At 45.5% G+C, this 17,826-nt stretch overlaps 1 protein-coding gene across 1 annotated transcript in view; it reads left to right on the top strand.

Moving 5' to 3' along the window:
* Nucleotides 1–17,585, top strand: part of LOC114605486 (sodium- and chloride-dependent GABA transporter 2-like) — a 43,837-nt gene extending 26,252 nt beyond the window's left edge. Inside the window, exons 7-15 of the mRNA XM_028746831.2 lie at nucleotides 2,718–2,852; nucleotides 6,121–6,224; nucleotides 7,397–7,521; nucleotides 8,184–8,296; nucleotides 8,836–8,973; nucleotides 12,213–12,315; nucleotides 13,327–13,427; nucleotides 15,023–15,193; nucleotides 17,109–17,585. Coding sequence (XP_028602664.2) covers nucleotides 2,718–2,852; nucleotides 6,121–6,224; nucleotides 7,397–7,521; nucleotides 8,184–8,296; nucleotides 8,836–8,973; nucleotides 12,213–12,315; nucleotides 13,327–13,427; nucleotides 15,023–15,193; nucleotides 17,109–17,228 — 1,110 coding nt within the window. The 3' untranslated portion in view covers nucleotides 17,229–17,585. The remainder of the gene's footprint in view (nucleotides 1–2,717; nucleotides 2,853–6,120; nucleotides 6,225–7,396; nucleotides 7,522–8,183; nucleotides 8,297–8,835; nucleotides 8,974–12,212; nucleotides 12,316–13,326; nucleotides 13,428–15,022; nucleotides 15,194–17,108) is intronic.
* The last annotated feature ends 241 nt before the right edge of the window (nucleotides 17,586–17,826 follow it).

The raw sequence follows: 17,826 nt of genomic DNA, 5'->3' as shown, positions 1-17,826 counted from the left end.
CAAACCTACAAGTAGGCTAAATGACTGTGTGCTTTTTAAATTGTGCATCTGTTTGCCAGCCTGGGTTCCTTGGAGGAAGGGCGAGTTATTTAAATCAATCAATCAATCAATCAATCAATCAATCAATCAATCCTTGATCACTACAGCCTGTCGCTTCTTCAGCATCCAACCATTCCTCCTGCCATCCTCCCTCTGAGTACTCCTCAGTGTCCCACCACCAATCCCTGAGCTCTGAGTCTTCCTCCTCTGGGGTTTCCCCATCTGGTACCACTCCTGTTATCTAGGGACTCAGCTAGACTGGTAAATAAAAAGCGATTGATACGCATTGTATATGCAATATAACATTGTGCCACCAGATGGCACTGTGGAGTCCAGTTTTTCTCTACCTGTTTCCCCTGTTTAAATTTACAACGCGTTTAACTGAAATGCTTCTTTGTTGTGTCTAGATCCAGCCATGGATTCAGCTATACAGCTGCAAATAAAACATTTTAAGTGTGTTTCAAGTGCAATATACAATGTGATGCTAGATGGCGATGATGAGACCTATGTAAAATTCAATGTATGGTATTTTTTTAAAAAGCTTTTTTTGGGGGGTGGGGGTGGGGAAAGCATTTCCAGAACGGTTTTTATATGTGTGCAGATTCCACCTTAGCCAGTCCCTGACGTGCTGTAAGATCTGGACTCCCTCTGTCTAAATTCAAGTGCAAATATGTGAATAAACCATATTTCTTAAAGGTACTGCATCTTCAAATCTCCAATGCAGCACAGACCCTGGTTGAGGGCCAAAACCCCTGGAATTCCATGTGTGGCTTGGCAGGGATTGGGGTGGCCTGTAACAATATTCAATAACTGCCTCCCTCTCCCTTGATTCAATGTGATGGCAGGTCTATCTAGGGAAGCCTGCTGTGGCAGTCACTTCAACTCAGGTGACCCACAAACTCTGTTCCAGCCCTGTTGTTTCAATTCAGAAATAAGTAAGAGGAAAATTTCCACTTGGATTGTCTCCAGAACCAAATTAAGCAAGGTGGGGGGGGACAGACTATGCTTTTCTTTTAGAGTCCTCATTGATATATTCAGTTTTCACCTGAACTGCTGTTTTGTTTTAGCTTGGATCTTAGCAATCTTGAGATGGAAAAAATATTGAACAAAAAGATTCGCCCAGAAACCGCCGATTCCTTCATTCAGCAATTAAGTTGGTCTTCTCAATTAAGTTAGTGGCAGTTAAAATTGTCAGGGCTGAGTATTGGAGATTGGATTCCGTGCCCTTTGTTTTTATAAGCAGTTAAAACACTTGCTATAGTAGGAATGGAGAAACAGGCTAAAAATCCAACTGCATTTATTTATTAATTGCTTGGATACATATTGCAGTCAAGCGCTGCTGCAGTCATATGTTCTATTTAATAATGTGTTCTGTATCCGTGTATATTCTCATGATCTTCATAGGGAATATGAATGTACCAGGAAATGGCATGTGAGCTGCTACATGGAGATGTGGGGCAGCTGGAATAAGGAAAAATCCTCTAATATCTGGGTCATCCAGGATGTATTTGAGCCCTCCCAAGTCACCTTACCTTTCTGCATTCTCGATTTATATTCTTAGCTGTCACTTCTATGTATTCTATTACACTTGAACAGCAGCAAAATTTGTAGAGTGACCTATTTGTTGTTATTTATTGCCTTTACATCCTCCGTTTTCCTTCAAGGCGCTCAAGGAGAGCTTTGCCCCTCTCCAGATTATCCTCACAGCAACCCTGTGATTAAGGTTGGAGACTGTGAGAGACAATGAGTGGCCCTGGGTCACCCAGTGAGCTTTGTGTCTGAGGAGGGATTTGAACCCTGCTCTCCCAGATTCTGTGGGACGCGGGTGGTTCTGTGGGTTAAACCACAGAGCCTAGGACTTGCTGATCAGAAGCTCGCAGTTCGAATCCCCGCTACATGGTGAGCTCTTGTTGCTTGATCCCTGCTCCTGCCAACCTAGCAGTTCGAAAGCACGTCAAAGTGCAAGTAGATAAATAGGTACCACTCCGTTGGGAAGGTAAACGGCATTTCTGTGCGCTGCTCTGGTTCACCAGAAGCGGCTTAGTCATGCTGGCCACATGACCCGGAAGCTGTACGCCGGCTCCCTCGGCCAGTAAAGCGAGATGAGCGCCGCAACCCCAGAGTCGGTCACGACTGGACCTAATGGTCAGGGGTCCCTTTACCTTTACCTCCCAGGTTCTAGTTTAGCATTCTAACCACTGTACCACATCTGCAGCTTTGACTTGAGGCCTGGATAAGCAGAAGTGTCCAGCTGCGATGGCAAAGTCTCCATTGCAGTGAGCTTTCAGAGGGAACACGTTCCTTCCTTGCTTCCACCATCCCATCCCTTATACAGCGGTACCTCGGGTTAAGAACTTAATTCATTCTGGAGGTCCGTTCTTAACCTGAAACGGTTCTTTTTTAACCTGAGGTACCACTTTAGCTAATGGGGCCTCCCGCTGCCGCTGCACCGCCGGAGCACGATTTCTGTTCTTAAAGTTCTTAACCCGAGGTACTATTTCTGGGTTAGCGGAGTCTGTAACCTGAAGCATCTGTAACCCGAGGTACCACTGTAATGTTTGAAGGCTAAGCAGGCTTTGCTGTTGGTCTATTCGAAGCTCCGGTCACCTGCCTGCCTAACCCAGCTGTTCTTCGCAGCAAGTTGCTGATGCTGTACCTGTGTTTTGTCCTCCTGCCAGGTGGTGTACTTCACTGCCACGTTCCCATACCTCATGCTGGTAGTTCTGCTGATCAGGGGTGTCTCCCTTCCCGGGGCATCTAAAGGGATCCTCTTCTACCTTTACCCAGACCTCACTCGGCTCAGTGATCCCCAGGTAAGCTGAGAGAAGCAAAGAGAGGCTTCCTTATCCTCGTGTGTCCCTTTTGCAAACCTCTCTTATCCCCCACCCACCCACAACCTGCTTCCTTTGTGTTTCTTTTTTCTCTGTCTCCTTTTAAGGATGCTTCCAGACAGGTGTGAGTTGTGGGATTGGTGCTCCTCATGTATGCAAGTTGTTTGCAACACCTGCTGCATCACGGCCATCAAAATGGCAGCCTTTAACCCCCTCCCCCCCCGTTTAACCTGGATTTATCCTTTCTGCAGAAAATCTCATCAGGTTTATTTTTTTTTTAATAAGCTTGCTGCCCATGACCCTTTTAGGAACATACTGATCTGCCTTATACGGAACCAGACAAAAAGCCGAGGAGGGGGTGACCCCGATAGAGGTAACAAAAAAGGCAAAGTTGCGGGAACGCAATTAAGAATGATGTTGCTATAAATACGTGGAACAATACGAGCTAAGGCCACTAAGTGCTAAGGCCGCTGTGTGAACGAAAATACTGCAATTTCCCAAACAATACAGAATATGTGGACAATGAAACAATTCTGCAAAGAAAACAGGAGGAGATCTCCAGGGCTGAACCTCCATATTATTTTTTATTTCTTCAACAAATGGAGGATATGCATGGATGACAGTAATTAACCCATTTTTGCCTCAGTTTTTCTTTCTGGATTTTTCTCCTGCCCAAGGGAATCTCCTTGCTGCAAACCCTGTTGCAATTTTGTTATATGCTCCTGGGCAACAAAGGTGGATGCGACTCCAAACACTGTGACTCTTCATTCATCTAGCAGGGCTGAAAATCCATCTTTCATGTATACAAGCCCCCACCTCTACCATGGGACTCTCCCCACACTGCACTCCTCTTCCCAGGCCATGCCACAGCCCTCAGTATGGTGCCCATAGATGCCTTTGGTGGCAGTCACTTTTGTTTCTTAAAGGCAACATTATGCTACCTTTATGCTTTTTATGGGCCTTAGTGAGTGATAGCTTTTTTCGATGCTCAGGTGCTTAGAGTTTGCTGAGGGGCAACAACAAACGGTAAACGGATCTGGTGCATCTGTTCAGAAGCAGCTGCTGTAGCCTCTTTGGCCCTGCAAATGTTTCCCCCTCCTCGCCTCTCCTTTTCCCCTCAGTCACCAAAGCTCGTTCCACTTTGCCTGGCTGAAAAGTTCCACTTTGCCCAACTGCCCTCTTTTAATCTCTTCAAGACAAGTTCCTCCATGTCAAATCCCGGTTCCAGCTGAGCTGCTGTACCAGCCTTTTTGTGTGGAGGAGGTGTCTACAAAGGAGATTAAGGGGGTGCCTGTCTGGGGGGGGGGGAAAGGTCAGCAAAACCCTTTGTAACCCCTTTAAACCCCTCCCAGGCCAGCCTAGAAGCTTTATTTTGACAGCATCAGTAGAGAAGTGCTATTCCTGGAGGATAAGGCAATCAACGGCTACCAGCAATGATGGCTGTATTCTGCTTTCACGGCTGAAGGCACACTCCTCAAAATTATTCTCTGAATTTCAAAGGGGAGATGGTTACTCAGACATTCTTTTCATGTTTCAATATTTTCCCAAAAATTCTTTGTAAACTTGTCCGCTGTATTGGATTCCAACAGTTGAAAATATTTGATAGTTCATGCACAGGGATAGTGAGTATTTGGCAGTACTGATAGGATGGTGTAACACAGTTGTTTTTAAGTCTGTTACCTTCAGTGAGCACAGCGGTGGAGCATTTTGTCACCCCCCTCTGGGATGACACCTGGGGCGGACCGCCCCCACTGACCCCCTTCCTACGCCCCTGAGTGAACACTTTCCAAGTCAACATGTGCCAAATGCATGTCTGCTGCAACATTCTTGCACACCGCAGAGGATTTTAGGATATGTTCCAGGCTGCGTATTGCCTGCATTTTGCATGTTGATATTTCAGCTTAATTGGCTGAGATGTGGATGGGCATCATGCTCCCACATGCATCCCTTTGCTGTCACTGTGATCTTTCCTTTGCACCAACCAGGAAAGGTTCCTTCAGCCACAGTTTCCTGTAACATGCAGATGGAGAAACTAGGGCAAATGGCTTCTAAGCAAAGCAGAATATGAAGCCATGTTTAAAGTGGGCTTGCAGATATTGGTTTATTTGGCAGCCATTCGCTATAATTCTGGGTTGAAATGTAATGAAAAGCTGTAGTTAATTATGGCTTCCTGGCTTATATAATACTTCCAACTTTTTCCAATGCAAAACCGGAACGCATGTGTTAGAGGTATAGGTTGGTTGCTCAAGAACAATCAGGCAATATGCTGCAATAGTCTGTGTTAAAGCTTTCTTATCAGTGGTAAAAACCTTTGGAAAGCAGAGCGCCTCTATTCCGTGTCTTGCTCATTCACTGGCAGAATCTGAGAGTGGGCGGTCCTTAAACCCTCCCCAGCAGAGTAGTTTCTTGATGGCCAATCTGCGCCTCCCCTCTCTGCGTGGAAGCCTACTGTGCAAGGAAGGCGTGGGTAACAGGGGACCTCTCTCCTCCCCACTTTGCTCAGGCAAGGTGTCCTGGCACCGCCTCTCCTCCTCCGAGCCTTGCATCTCCTCTCCACTGGAGGCGTGGCTACCTTCCTCCGCTGAGGAAGTGCTGCTTCCCACAATCTTTGGGGGCTCTTTGTAATCCATTCGGCTTTTCCCCTCTCACCCCTGAGCCAATGGCAGTTCCCTGACACCATGCTTCCAGGTGAGTCACGTGAACAGCACCTTGCTCCTGCCCTGAAAAATGTGCTATTTTGGAAGGGGTGGGGTGAGATTGTGGCCCTGGGAAAAGTGCCATGCTTTTTCATGAAACCACTGTAAACACCTGGGATTCACCACACAAACAGTTTTGTAATCAGAGCGAAAGTGGCTTTGTGGAAATTGCAGTATTTCAGAAGAAGCCAGAGGATTGAGAGTAATTGTGGATAACGTCATGTGTACATGGATTTGAAGGCTGGCGTGAAAATGGACTAAAGCCAGACGAAAGGCTAATGTGTACAAACCTTAAGTGACAGGGAGACCTCACTTGACACAACAGCAAGCAGATCAGCTTCCCTTTTTGTTACCTACTTAATTTTACTGTTAGGGAAGGGGGACAGAAAAGGATTTTCTTTTGGGGAGATAAATTGCCTCTTGAAACTGTAGGCTGAGGTATTTTCTCTAGTGGAGTTATTCACAAACAAGTCCCATCCACTGTCTTTCAAGTGGCAAAGCTTCCTTGAGGTGATGCTCATTCTACTTTGCTATGTTTTTTCTGTTGCTTACAGGTATGGATGGATGCAGGTACTCAGATCTTCTTCTCTTATGCCATTTGTCTGGGATGCCTGACAGCTCTGGGCAGCTACAACAAGTATCATAACAACTGCTTCAGGTAACTGAATGTGAGTCCACCATGCAAAGTCCTGCCCTTTTCACTTGTTGTTTTCTTTCTGGACCTTCAGTATACTTTCTGCATAGCAGCAGAACTTTACTGGATTAAAATAATCCCTGCTCTGATCCTGTGTGTTGTGTTTCTCAAATTGCCTGTCTTTTCCAAATGAGTTTTTAAATTTGTTCGTTTTCCGGAAACTAAAAGGTGAGCCATCTGTTACAAGAAACACAAGGCTTCTACCAAAAATGGATCTTCCATATCAAGTTGTCCCCTTCCAGCCCTCTGTAAAATGTAGCAAAATTTAACCCACTTTTTCACATTGGTTGGTTCCACACTACTAACATAATCTGGAATTGCCATCCTTCACTCACTCACTCACTCACTCACTCACTCACTCACTCACTCACTTTTTACAGAAAATCCAGACCATGTCATTGCCAGCATTTAATTCCCCCCTTCTCATCCTGTGTTTCCCCCCAGACCTAATTTGTGACAAATCTTTAATTTACATTTTAAATGTAAAAGAAAATTGTCACTGGCAAAAAGTGAATTGAGGTTCTTAGGAGTTACTGTGCCTTTAGTTACAAGCTTACTCCTTGCATCTTCTCCCTCCTCTGTTCCTTCCTGTTTCTTGTGGCAGCAACTACACAGTTAAGACATCTAATAATAATTGTGAAGGAATAAATGAGACAGAAACTGCAAAGAGTAAGCTACTAATTAAAAGCACAGTAACCCTGAAAAACTTCAACACACTTTGCCAGCTATAGCTGTCTTTTAAATTTAAAATGTAAATTACTATTTTTTAAACTGTATTGCACTCATCCTGTTCCCTGCATGGGGTAGAGATGGGGCCTTAATTACAAAAAAAGAAAAAAAGAAAAAAAAAAGATAGAAAACCAGTAATTAAATCTGCTTTCCCTTCCACCAGGTAGAACAGCAAATGAGAGACTAAGCTGCAATTAAGAGGCTATTCATCAGTAACTGATTGATTAATAATTCACGCAATTCATTTAGTGATTTCCCTAAGATGGACACATCTTCATTTGATTACTTCAGTCTTGTTGGCTATTGGTGGTGCTTATCATTTGATTGGCTGTCCGTCTTTATAAATGTTTCATTCTCACTAGATGTATGGTTGTTTTGTTGCTCTGATATTCGCCTGTTCTTCCTAGGGACTGCATTGCTCTGTGTTTTTTGAACAGTGGGACAAGTTTTGTGGCTGGTGTTGCAATCTTTTCCATCTTGGGCTTTATGGCACAGGAGCAGGGAGTGCCTATTTCTGAGGTAGCTGAGTCAGGTGAGTGGTTTATGCAGAAAAGTAGCATTATGATCATCAGCATCCTAGAATGCTGTATGTGACTGCACTTTTGGGGGGCGGGGGCAACGTGCCTTGCTTCTATAAAGGGAGAGCCAAATCAGACTGGGAGGCCTTTTCTCTTCCCCCTTCCCCCTTCTCTTGTAGCAGTGCCCACAGCCAGTGTGGTGTAGTGGTTAAGAGTAGTAGTCTCGTAATCTGGGGAACCGGGTTTGCGTCTCCGCTCCTCCACATGCAGCTGCTGGGTGACCTTGGGCCAGTCACACTTCTCTGAAGTCTCTCAGCCCCACTCACCTCACAGAGTGTCTGTTGTGGGGGAGGAAGGGAAAGGAGAATGTTAGCCGCTTTGAGACTCCTTAAAGGGAGTGAAAGGCGGGATATCAAATCCAAACTCTTCTTCTTCTTCTACTTGCTGCTGAAGATGGTACCCAACACTTTAGCAGCCTTGTTTCTTTATTAATACTGTGCATGGCAGTGCAACAAAGATCCAGGAAAGAGGCTGGACTTCCCTGCCCTATAAATATAATTTGGCGAATGTGGCTTACATTTTGCCATCGTTCTCACTGCCTGCCGGGTGTTCATAACACCTCTTCGCAAAACTCTCTGATTCCAGCACACCTCACTTAGCCACTTTCTCTCGACAGGGCCTGGCTTGGCATTCATTGCATACCCACGAGCTGTCGTCATGCTGCCTTTCTCACCATTATGGGCCTGCTTCTTCTTCATCATGGTGGTTCTGCTGGGACTGGACAGCCAGGTAACAATGCCTTGAGCGGGTAGGTTCAGCCAAGAACTTAACCTCTCGCCTGGGAGGCAGAAGACAGCTTGCTTCTTTTGCTGTGGGTGATAAACAACAACTTCACATTGAGGAAAAGGGCCTCGGACAGACCTAACAGGGCATGAAATACATTTTTTCCTACCTGATTAGACTTGTCTTGGTGTGCTTACCCAACTCATCATCTGCCGGGGAAGGTGCAGGAGGCTGGAATCTTGTTGTCTGAAGGAGAACTTTTAATGTTACCTTCAATTAATTCATTGCTTGTTGAAGGTGAAAATGCTGTTCATGTTGGTTAGGCTCAGGACTGGAATCAAGCTTTGGGAACCCGGTCTGCTCACGTCTTAAGGTGTGGCAAGCATTAGAAGCCCTCAAATTCTTCTCCAGCTCAGAACTGCTAGGGCCATGTTATGTTCGATACTTTGTGGATAACTTGTTGAGTTGAATGATAAGGGAGGGTCTAAATTGGGTGATTTTCGGTGATAGAAAATTGCTGATGGGTGCCTAAATTATCTCCCTAGTTTGTCTGTGTGGAGAGCCTGGTGACGGCCCTAGTTGACATGTATCCTGGAATCTTCCGGAAAAAGAACCGCAGAGAAATGCTAATCCTTATTGTGTCCATCCTCTCCTTCCTCGTGGGACTGGTCATGATCACAGAGGTATCAGAACTTACATTTCCTTTGCTTATATAACTTCTGCATAAAAAGGGAGGGAAAGAGGGTTTGCTGTTGTTGCAAATACAACAAACTCTTTTTAGCCCCATGGGTGCCAGTGGTACTAAAATGGACAAATTGCTCTACTTCCCCCTCAAGACAGCCCTCTCATAAGGAAATGGAAGTCACCTCAGAGGACCCTGTGGTCTCCCACTTCATAATGGGAGGAGTGCCCTGTTAAGGCAAGGAGCTGCCAGGGAGAAAAAAAAAAAAAGGAACTGCCAGGGAGACTCAAACAGGATTTGAGCAGGGGTGGGAAATCTTTGACGCTTGAGATGTTGCTGGACTACAGTTCCCATCATCCTTCACCACTGGCAATGCTTGCTGAGGCTGAGAGGAGTTTAAGCACCTGGAGAGCCAAAGGTTCACCACCCCTGGATGAAGAGGCAACAAATTGGGGCTCTGCCTTTAATTGATCACCAGCACTTTATCAGTTGGTTTGAGTAATCAATCAACATTGCAGCCTGGGTTTTCATAAACAGCCAACTATCTAATCATGAAATGTAGCATAGGAGCCAATTCCTAGGGGCCAAAGGGTGTTTGCCTCCACCAATTAAATATTTGAAGGGGCTGACCCCCAGCTGATGGGCATTGCCATTCAAATGGTTGCATGCACCATGTCATGCGATCAATTATGCTTGGTGGGTCTTACCTGCCCCCCCATATTTTATTTAAGTTGGCACCCCTGAAAGGTAGCCACATTAAGAAAGTCTCCTACTATCTGCTAGAAAATGTATCATCACAGTTGAGTTCCTTGTTATGACAGATATTCCCCTCCTAATGCTGCTTAATTTTGAAGATTTAAGAAAAACATACAATAATCAGCACCTTTCATGAAATATATAAAAAACTGCGATTTTGCTGCCTTGGTTATGCATAAATTGTTCTCTGTTGATTTATGCACATTGCCTGGAAACATCAACAATTAATAACCACAAATTTAATAGCAAACAATCCAGAACAGAAAGCATAATGGAAGGACTAAAAAATTATTTGCTGAGATACAGGTCTAATAATACAGGTCTTCTGGAAAACAGGACTTGCATCTTCCTGCTCAAGCCTACTTTTTCTTACACTTCTGATATTAATGTCTAGAAAGTATGTGAAAGTGTATGAACCGCAGGTCCACTGTTGTGTTGTGAATTATCAGGAATTGCCTTCCTGGTCATGCCCTATGGCAGGAGTGGGAAACCTCAGGCCTGGGGGCTGAATATAACCCTCCAAGCCTCTCTAGCTGACCTTCAGGACCAGGCCATGCAAACCTCCCCGGCTTCACCTCTCACTGTTCCTGCCTTGCGCTCCCCTTGAATGGTTTTGCCTGGCTGGGCATTGTCCTTGAGCTCAGACAATGCCTCTGGCTTGCCTGAATGGAGGAGAGAGAGGGGTGTCTGAGAAACTAGCTCACTGCACAAGACTAACGTTTACATTAATTGCTCTGCCCACTTTTGCCCTGCTCGCCACTGGCATGTGGCCCTTGGAAATTGGCCCCAAAGAGAATGTGGCCCTTAGACCGAAATAAGTTACCCCACACCCACCTACCCTATGGGCTTCTGAAGGCTGATAAGGTGCCTTTTGGGTGGAGATGAACAGCTGCCACCCAGTGCATGGACATATGTGCAGTGGAGCTCCCTCTTTTCCAGCTTTCTACAGAGGCATGAAATGACACAAGAGTTTTTGTAGCTCGTCCTCCTGGATACCTTAGATTCCTAGTTTCTCGCCATGTGGAGGCTTAAATATAGGCCTGCTGCATACTTCTGCATTCCCAGACTATAACTTATCGTCTCTTTTCTGTCTCGTGGTAACAAGAGGCTGAAAGGAGAACATTGCTAAGATTGCATTCCAGAGACATTGGCTTTCCATCATGATGTGGCGTATTTAAGGAATAGTCCCTGGGGCTGGACTTTTACGATAAATTACTTATTATCCATCTTGGACCCCGCTCCCCACAACATGCACATCAGTTCAGTTGCTGCGTAGAGTACTTAACATTAAATAGTGCAATATATATAAACAGCCACTAGGGCCTTTGTTATGCTACTACTACTTATTATTATTATATGACCTTTGCAGAGAGGGGAATTCAGAGTTGATATTGGAGCAACAACAGTGGTTTCCCCTAAATTCAGATATTTTTTGGCAGCAGCGAAGGAAAAAGCAACAACAGGAATCTGGAGGGAGCAGATGGAGCCCACTGCCAATATAAGATACATTGACAGCATCTCCAAATACCAAATAATGGCCCAGTGGATGATAAATATCTCTGCTTAATAAGCCAAGATGTGGACCATTGTAGAATCATAGAATTGTAGTGTTGGAAGGGACCCGGTGGGTTATCTGTTCCAACTCCCTGAAATGCAGGAATCCTGTCCATAGCTGTCCCTGGATGGGCTTGAACCACCAAACTTCTGGTTAACTGAAGGTTGCACTGACCCATTGCACCACAGGCTCTTTTTGCAGTCACTTTGATTTTCCCTTTGCATGAGTAAGCCAGGATGCAATTAACCATAGTTTCCCATTGTGTCTGAACTGGAAACTATGGTCAATGGCTTCCAAACAAGCCAGAATCTGGTAGCCAATTTTAAATCATGGCTTCATGTTCGGATTTTGTTTGGATGCCATTACCCATTGTTTCTTGGTTTTGATGTAATTTTTGTCTATCCACATGTGTAAAGGGAGACAGTATTGAAATGCCAAGTTGAGATAAGATAATTTCCCAAACTGATATTTGGAGAGGAGGTTTCTAGATAAAAGAAAGTTATACTACACAATGGTACCTTGGTTCTTGAACTTAATCCGTTCTGGGAGTCCGTTCGACCCCCGAAACTGTTCAAAAACTGAGGTGCAGCTTCCGATTGGCTGCAGGAGCTCCCTGCACTCAGGCGGAAGCTGCGTCGGACGTTTGGATTCCGAAAAACGTTCGCAAACCAGAACACTTACTTCTGGGTTTGCGATGTTCGGGAGCTGATTTGTTCGGGAGCCAAGCTCTTCGAGTACCAAGGTACCACTGTATTGAAGATCAGATCAGTAGAAAGCTATACTAGATCAATATTAGAATATTAGATCAATATTAGAAGAATTCATGCTGTCACTGGTTGCTTGGGAAGAGAAGCTCTGTGCACTAACTACAACCCTTGGCTTTCTCTCCTCTCTCTCCTTCTTTCTGCATCCTTAACTCCCCTTCTTAGGGTGGGATGTATGTCTTCCAACTGTTTGACTACTATGCTGCTAGTGGGATGTGCCTGCTCTTTGTCGCCATTTTTGAAACCCTGTGCATTGGATGGGTATATGGTAAGTGCAAATGCGATGGAAAAACATGCCACTGTTTTAAGAGCACATCTCTATTGTTTCTGAAGCAGGCATTAAAACCACCAGACGAGGGGCTTCCCAAGATGTCATTTTTAACACACATTAATGATTTGTGCTCACAATACTAATGGGGTGGTTGGAAGTGATGCCTCTTTCAATATCGTTTCTACCCGCAAAGGTTTTGAGGTGGTCGTATTGCTTCATTTGCAATCAGTACACATCTCATAACTTCCTGCTGAAATCTCATAACTTTTTGTATCACAAGTGCCCTGGTTTACAGTGGTACCTCGGGTTAAGTACTTAATTCATTCTGGAGGTCCGTTCTTAACCTGAAACTGTTCTTAACCTGAAGCACCACTTTAGCTAATGGGGCCTCCTGCTGCCGCTGCACCGCCGGAGCACGATTTCTGTTCTCATCCTGAAGCAAAGTTCTTAACCCGAGGCACTATTTCTGGGTTAGCGGAGTCTGTAACCTGAAGCATATGTAACCTGAAGCATATGTAACCCGAGGTACCACTGTATTTTCGTCCTGCTTTTGTTGCACTGTAGCCCCTCCAGATAGCAACAATGTGGGAGGATCGGTCAAACATTGCAGAACAATGCTAAAAGACTAGTGCACTATTATTTTTAATGTTTGACGTCTTACTATGTTTTTATATTTTGCTGGAAGCTGCCCAGAGTGGCTGGAGAAACCTAGACAGATGGGCGTGGTATAATAATAATAATAATAATAATAATAATAATAATAATAATAATAATGTCAAGAGCATGTTGCAGAATATACCTGCAATAATACTGAAGAGGCCTTAGAAAAACTCCTAGTGAATGAGGCACCTTGATGTCACTTCTCTGGCCAACCCCATAGTGCCTTACTGGCCAGAGAAGTTGCCAATCATTGCTTTGATACCTTAAACAGGTGCTGCTAGCCTTTCCTTCTCCCCACCATATGTTTCTAGCAGACTGCTTTCCCTCTCCTCTTTTTGCTTTTCACAGGTGCTGACCGTTTCTATGATAACATCGAAGACATGATTGGCTACCGGCCATGGGCTGTCATCAAATACTGTTGGCTATTCATCACTCCAGCTGTCTGCGTGGTGAGTTAGACATCCCAGTCATTTGATCAGGAGGCACAACAGGAAAGAGTGCACTTGGGCAAAGGGGCAGTGGGCAGTGATTTTCCAAAATGGGGGTACAGATAGTCTTTATTCTTGCTGTACTGTACTGCAGGTGGGACGCGGGTGGCGCTGTGGGTAAAACCACAGTGCCTAGGACTTGCCAATCATATGGTCGGCGGTTTGAATCCCCACGGCGGGGTGAGCTCCTGTCTTTCGGTCCCAGCTCCTGCCCACCTAGCAGTTCGAAAGCACCCTTAAGTGCAAGTAGATAAATAGGTACCGCTTTATAGCGGGAAGGTAAACGGCGTTCCGTGTGCTGCACTGGTGCAGGCTCGCCAGAGCAGCGATGTCACACTGGCCACGTGACCCGGAAGTGTCTGCGGACAGCGCCGGCTCCCGGCCTCTAGAGTGAGATGAGCGCACAACCCTAGAGTCTGACAAGACTGGCTCGTATGGGCAGGGGTACCTTTACCTTTACTGTACTGCAGTGTGTGGTTCCTCAAGGAACTGGGGGATAATGATAGGATTCTGCATAAGTGGAAACAGACAGAATCCAGAAGAAGTTCAGGATGCCTAAACCCAAAACTGGATGCTGGTTGGTTCATGTCCTGTAGTTCAACATCCTGACAGTTATGGGATTGGCCCTTTCCCACGTCTACTGTTACATGTTTGTGCTGGAGTTATAATAGTTTAATTCTGATGGAAGTGGGTAATAAATGGGGCAGAAGTTGATAGACAGGTTCTGTTACCCAAAATGCAATGTGTGGTCAAATATTGCATTGTGGGTAATTGGCCATGGCAGGTGACTGTAGCGGATCGGAATCAAAAGTGCTGCCACTCACCAGAAGAAAATGGGCCCTTCTGAGCTCCAGGGGCCTCATTCAGTGCCTGACTACACCAACCCCTGACAACGGGCCTGGGAAGATATTTGATTGTGGATCACCAAGGCCAGCCTATACTATTGGGCAGAGTTCCAGCTAATTTTTGGGTGCCAGGCAGCTAATTTTTGGGTGTCAAGAAACGGCAGCAAATGCTTCGTTATTTAATGGATGGTGATAATGATACATCTGCTGCTATGGGAGAGGTGTCTGTGAGATTATTATTATTTGCCTCAGATGCCAAAATAGCTTGGCCAGCCATGAATATTATGAGTGGGGAAGTGGGGAGTGGCATTTGCTGCTTTGCCTCAGGCAGCAAAACATATTGGGCTGCCCCTCCACATCTCACCTAATTCGGCCCTGATGGTATCTATATGCTGTGGATAGCCAACAATATATGGTTGGGCTCTGAGACTCTTCTTCCCCAGCCAGCGGTAGTTCAACAACATCTGGAAACGAACCACATTGCCTACCTCTCCTACTGTGTGTGTATGCAGTGTGTGTGTGTGTGTGTGTGTGTGTGTGTGTGTGTGTGTGTGTTGGGTCATCAGGAGAAGTACTTCCTTGGCCAGAACTCAGAAATCTTGGTCAGGGAGGTTCTCATTGTGTCAAGGCCATTTTGCTCTGGCCATAAAGTGAGCAGCATGAATTAGGTACCGATGGTGTGCTTAACCCTTCCTCCTCTCCTCTCCCCAGGCTACATTTCTCTTTTCTCTCATTAAATACACCCCACTGACATACAACAAGAAATACGTGTACCCATGGTGGGGAGACACGGTGGGCTGGCTGCTGGGACTCTCATCCATGATCTGCATCCCTCTCTGGATTGTCTATAAGCTTTCCACCATCAAGGGCTCCCTGAGAGAGGTGAGGTTGTTGTTGTTGTGTTTAAGAACTGGACTTTGAGAGGCTGCTTGGGTGAGGGAGGCTTGCTGGTTACTCAGCCTATTGACGCGATGCACTTTGGAGGCCGGCTTGTTGTGTTGCAAAAGTAATTAAGGGGGACATTGCACTAATTTTTGCCAAGGATCATTCAGTTACTGGCAAGAGGAGTTTGCGGCTTTATCGAGCTCAGCTTGGCTCGAGGGCTAGGCAGATGAAAACTGCCTTCCTGTGAGCTTGTTATTGACTGCATAGCATTTTTAAAATGTCACCATTTGAGAGCTTCGCTTTGCAGTGCTCTCTGGCTCCCTTCCTTCCCCTCCTCCTCTGCTTATCGACTTCCAGACAAAACACTTCATGTATTTCCTGTGTGATCTTTTAAATTTGTTTCCCACTATTCAGAGCTATTGAAGAAGTTGCAGTATCATGAATGCCGTGTGGGGTGATGCCACCCCCACCCCCCGTAGTTGGAGCTGTGCCTTCTTAAAGCCATTTCAAGTTTCTTTCACTACCCCCCAAATAATTCATAGCAAGTTTCAAAAGCCTTATTCAGTATTAAATTACACAATACAACAGTATTCTCAGCCCATGCTGCTTTGTTTTATTTCTTCTTTTCTAGATGTTATGATTCCTAGTAATGGTGATTGATTGATTAATAAATGTTGATTATATGTTGATATTTCTTGACTTTATTTCAGTACAATTCCTAATAATTTGGAATGGCATTCTTAATTATGGGACCTGATATAGACAAACTAACAGCGTATGTGCGGGAAAGGAGATTGGGCAAAAAATCCAAAGGGTTTCCCCCTACCATTTGGCATGACTTTATCACCTATGCAACACTGAATGAGCACGGGCACAGAACACTACCACCACACAGAGTTCTTTGGAACAATACTTTTATTTGATAAAAATGTCAAGTTTCACTTGTTTCATTTTTTAATTGCTTTACTTTTAATTTCTGCAGGGCAGGGGGAGGCTGGAGGAGGAGGAGGGCTTTTTTGTTTCTTCTGAATTAAAAAATAATAATAAAAAGTTGGAGAAGAAGTTGGAGTCGGTGACAACTTTATAAGCTCATCAGGGGGTTAATGAACTCAGGAAACCCTGATCTCGATTGACCAGAAGCCTGACTTAGGATAGAGCAGCTTCGTGTGTGTGTGTGTGTGTGTGTGTGTGTGTGTGTGTCTACAGAGTGACACTTTGATTGCTTAGAGCATGGGTAGGCAAACTAAGGCCTGGGGGCTGGATCCGGACCAATCACCTAAATCTGGCCGGTGGACAGTCTGGGAATCAGCGTGTTTTTACATGAGTATAGTGTGTCCTTTTGGGGGACGCGGGTGGCGCTGTGGGTTAAAGCCTCAGCGCCTAGGACTTGCTGATCGAAAGGTCGGCGGTTCGAATCCCCGCGGCGGGGTGCGCTCCCGTTGCTCAGTCCCAGCACCTGCCAACCTAGCAGTTCGAAAGCACCCCCGGGTGCAAGTAGATAAATAGGGACCGCTTACTAGCAGGAAGGTAAACGGCGTTCCGTGTGCTGCGCTGGCTCGCCAGATGCAGCTTGTCACGCTGGCCACGTGACCCGGAAGTGTCTGCGGACAGCGCTGGCCCCCGGCCTCTTAAGTGAGATGGGCGCACAACCCTAGAGTCTGTCAAGACTGGCCCGTATGGGCAGGGGTACCTTTACCTTTACCTTTTTTAATGTGTCCTTTTATTTTAAATGCATCTCTGGGTTATTTGTGGGACATAGGAATTTGTTCATTATTTTTTTTCAAAATATAGTCCGGCCCCCAATAAGGTCTGAGGGACAGTAGACCAGCCCCCTGATGAGAAAGTTTGCTGACCCCTGGCTTAGAGGAATAATCTTCCTTCCACTTTCTCTTCTTCCCACTTTGTTTTTCAGAGATTCCATCAACTCGTCTGTCCAGATGAAGACTTGCCCCAAGGCATGTGCCCAAGACAATCTTTTCCAGCCTCCAAAACTAGGCTCCTGATGCTGACTGAGTTGGATTCTCACTGTTAGAGGGAAGCAAGCCCCTTCTGCATTGGACAATCCTGGACTTTGCCTGTGGCCAAGGAGAGAGGAACCCAGGAGCTGATTTCCCTTTCCCCCCTTCCGAAGGATCTGTGGTGGCTGCTAGGGAAAGAGAGTTCTCCCAAGACGTTGTGGTGGAAGCTGATTCAGTTTCGTCTTTTCTCTGGGGGCGCAACCACAGGAGATGGTTCAAACCAAAATGTTCCTCCTGTGAGATCTTCAAGGAGTAGGACTGGAAGGACAGAAGCCTGGGATGGAAATACTTAACACCGTCACAGAAGCCTTTTATCTTGCATGGGTTTTAGGGAGCTTCCCATTCCATCTATAAAATCATTGTTCTTTCCACATATTTGTGATGTGCATTATTGTCTATTAAAGTGGGTGGTGATCTGCTGCTCCATTTCCAACTTGTAGGGACATATGGCTTGGGACAGAAGTACAGTGTTCCAGTATTGGCCTTTTACCTTGTTGCAGTAGGATTTTGTCCCCTTACCCCTTTTTCTTTAAGGCCCAAACTGTGCACAGCATCAACAGGAGCTCCTTTCCTCATGGGCTGAAAGTAGCTCTTTTGGGAGGTGGAAGCAGT

Source organism: Podarcis muralis, chromosome 10 (genome assembly GCF_964188315.1).
Source record: "Podarcis muralis chromosome 10, rPodMur119.hap1.1, whole genome shotgun sequence".
In the NCBI taxonomy this organism is placed as follows: domain Eukaryota; kingdom Metazoa; phylum Chordata; class Lepidosauria; order Squamata; family Lacertidae; genus Podarcis; species Podarcis muralis.
This window is presented reverse-complemented; position numbering and strand designations above follow the sequence as displayed.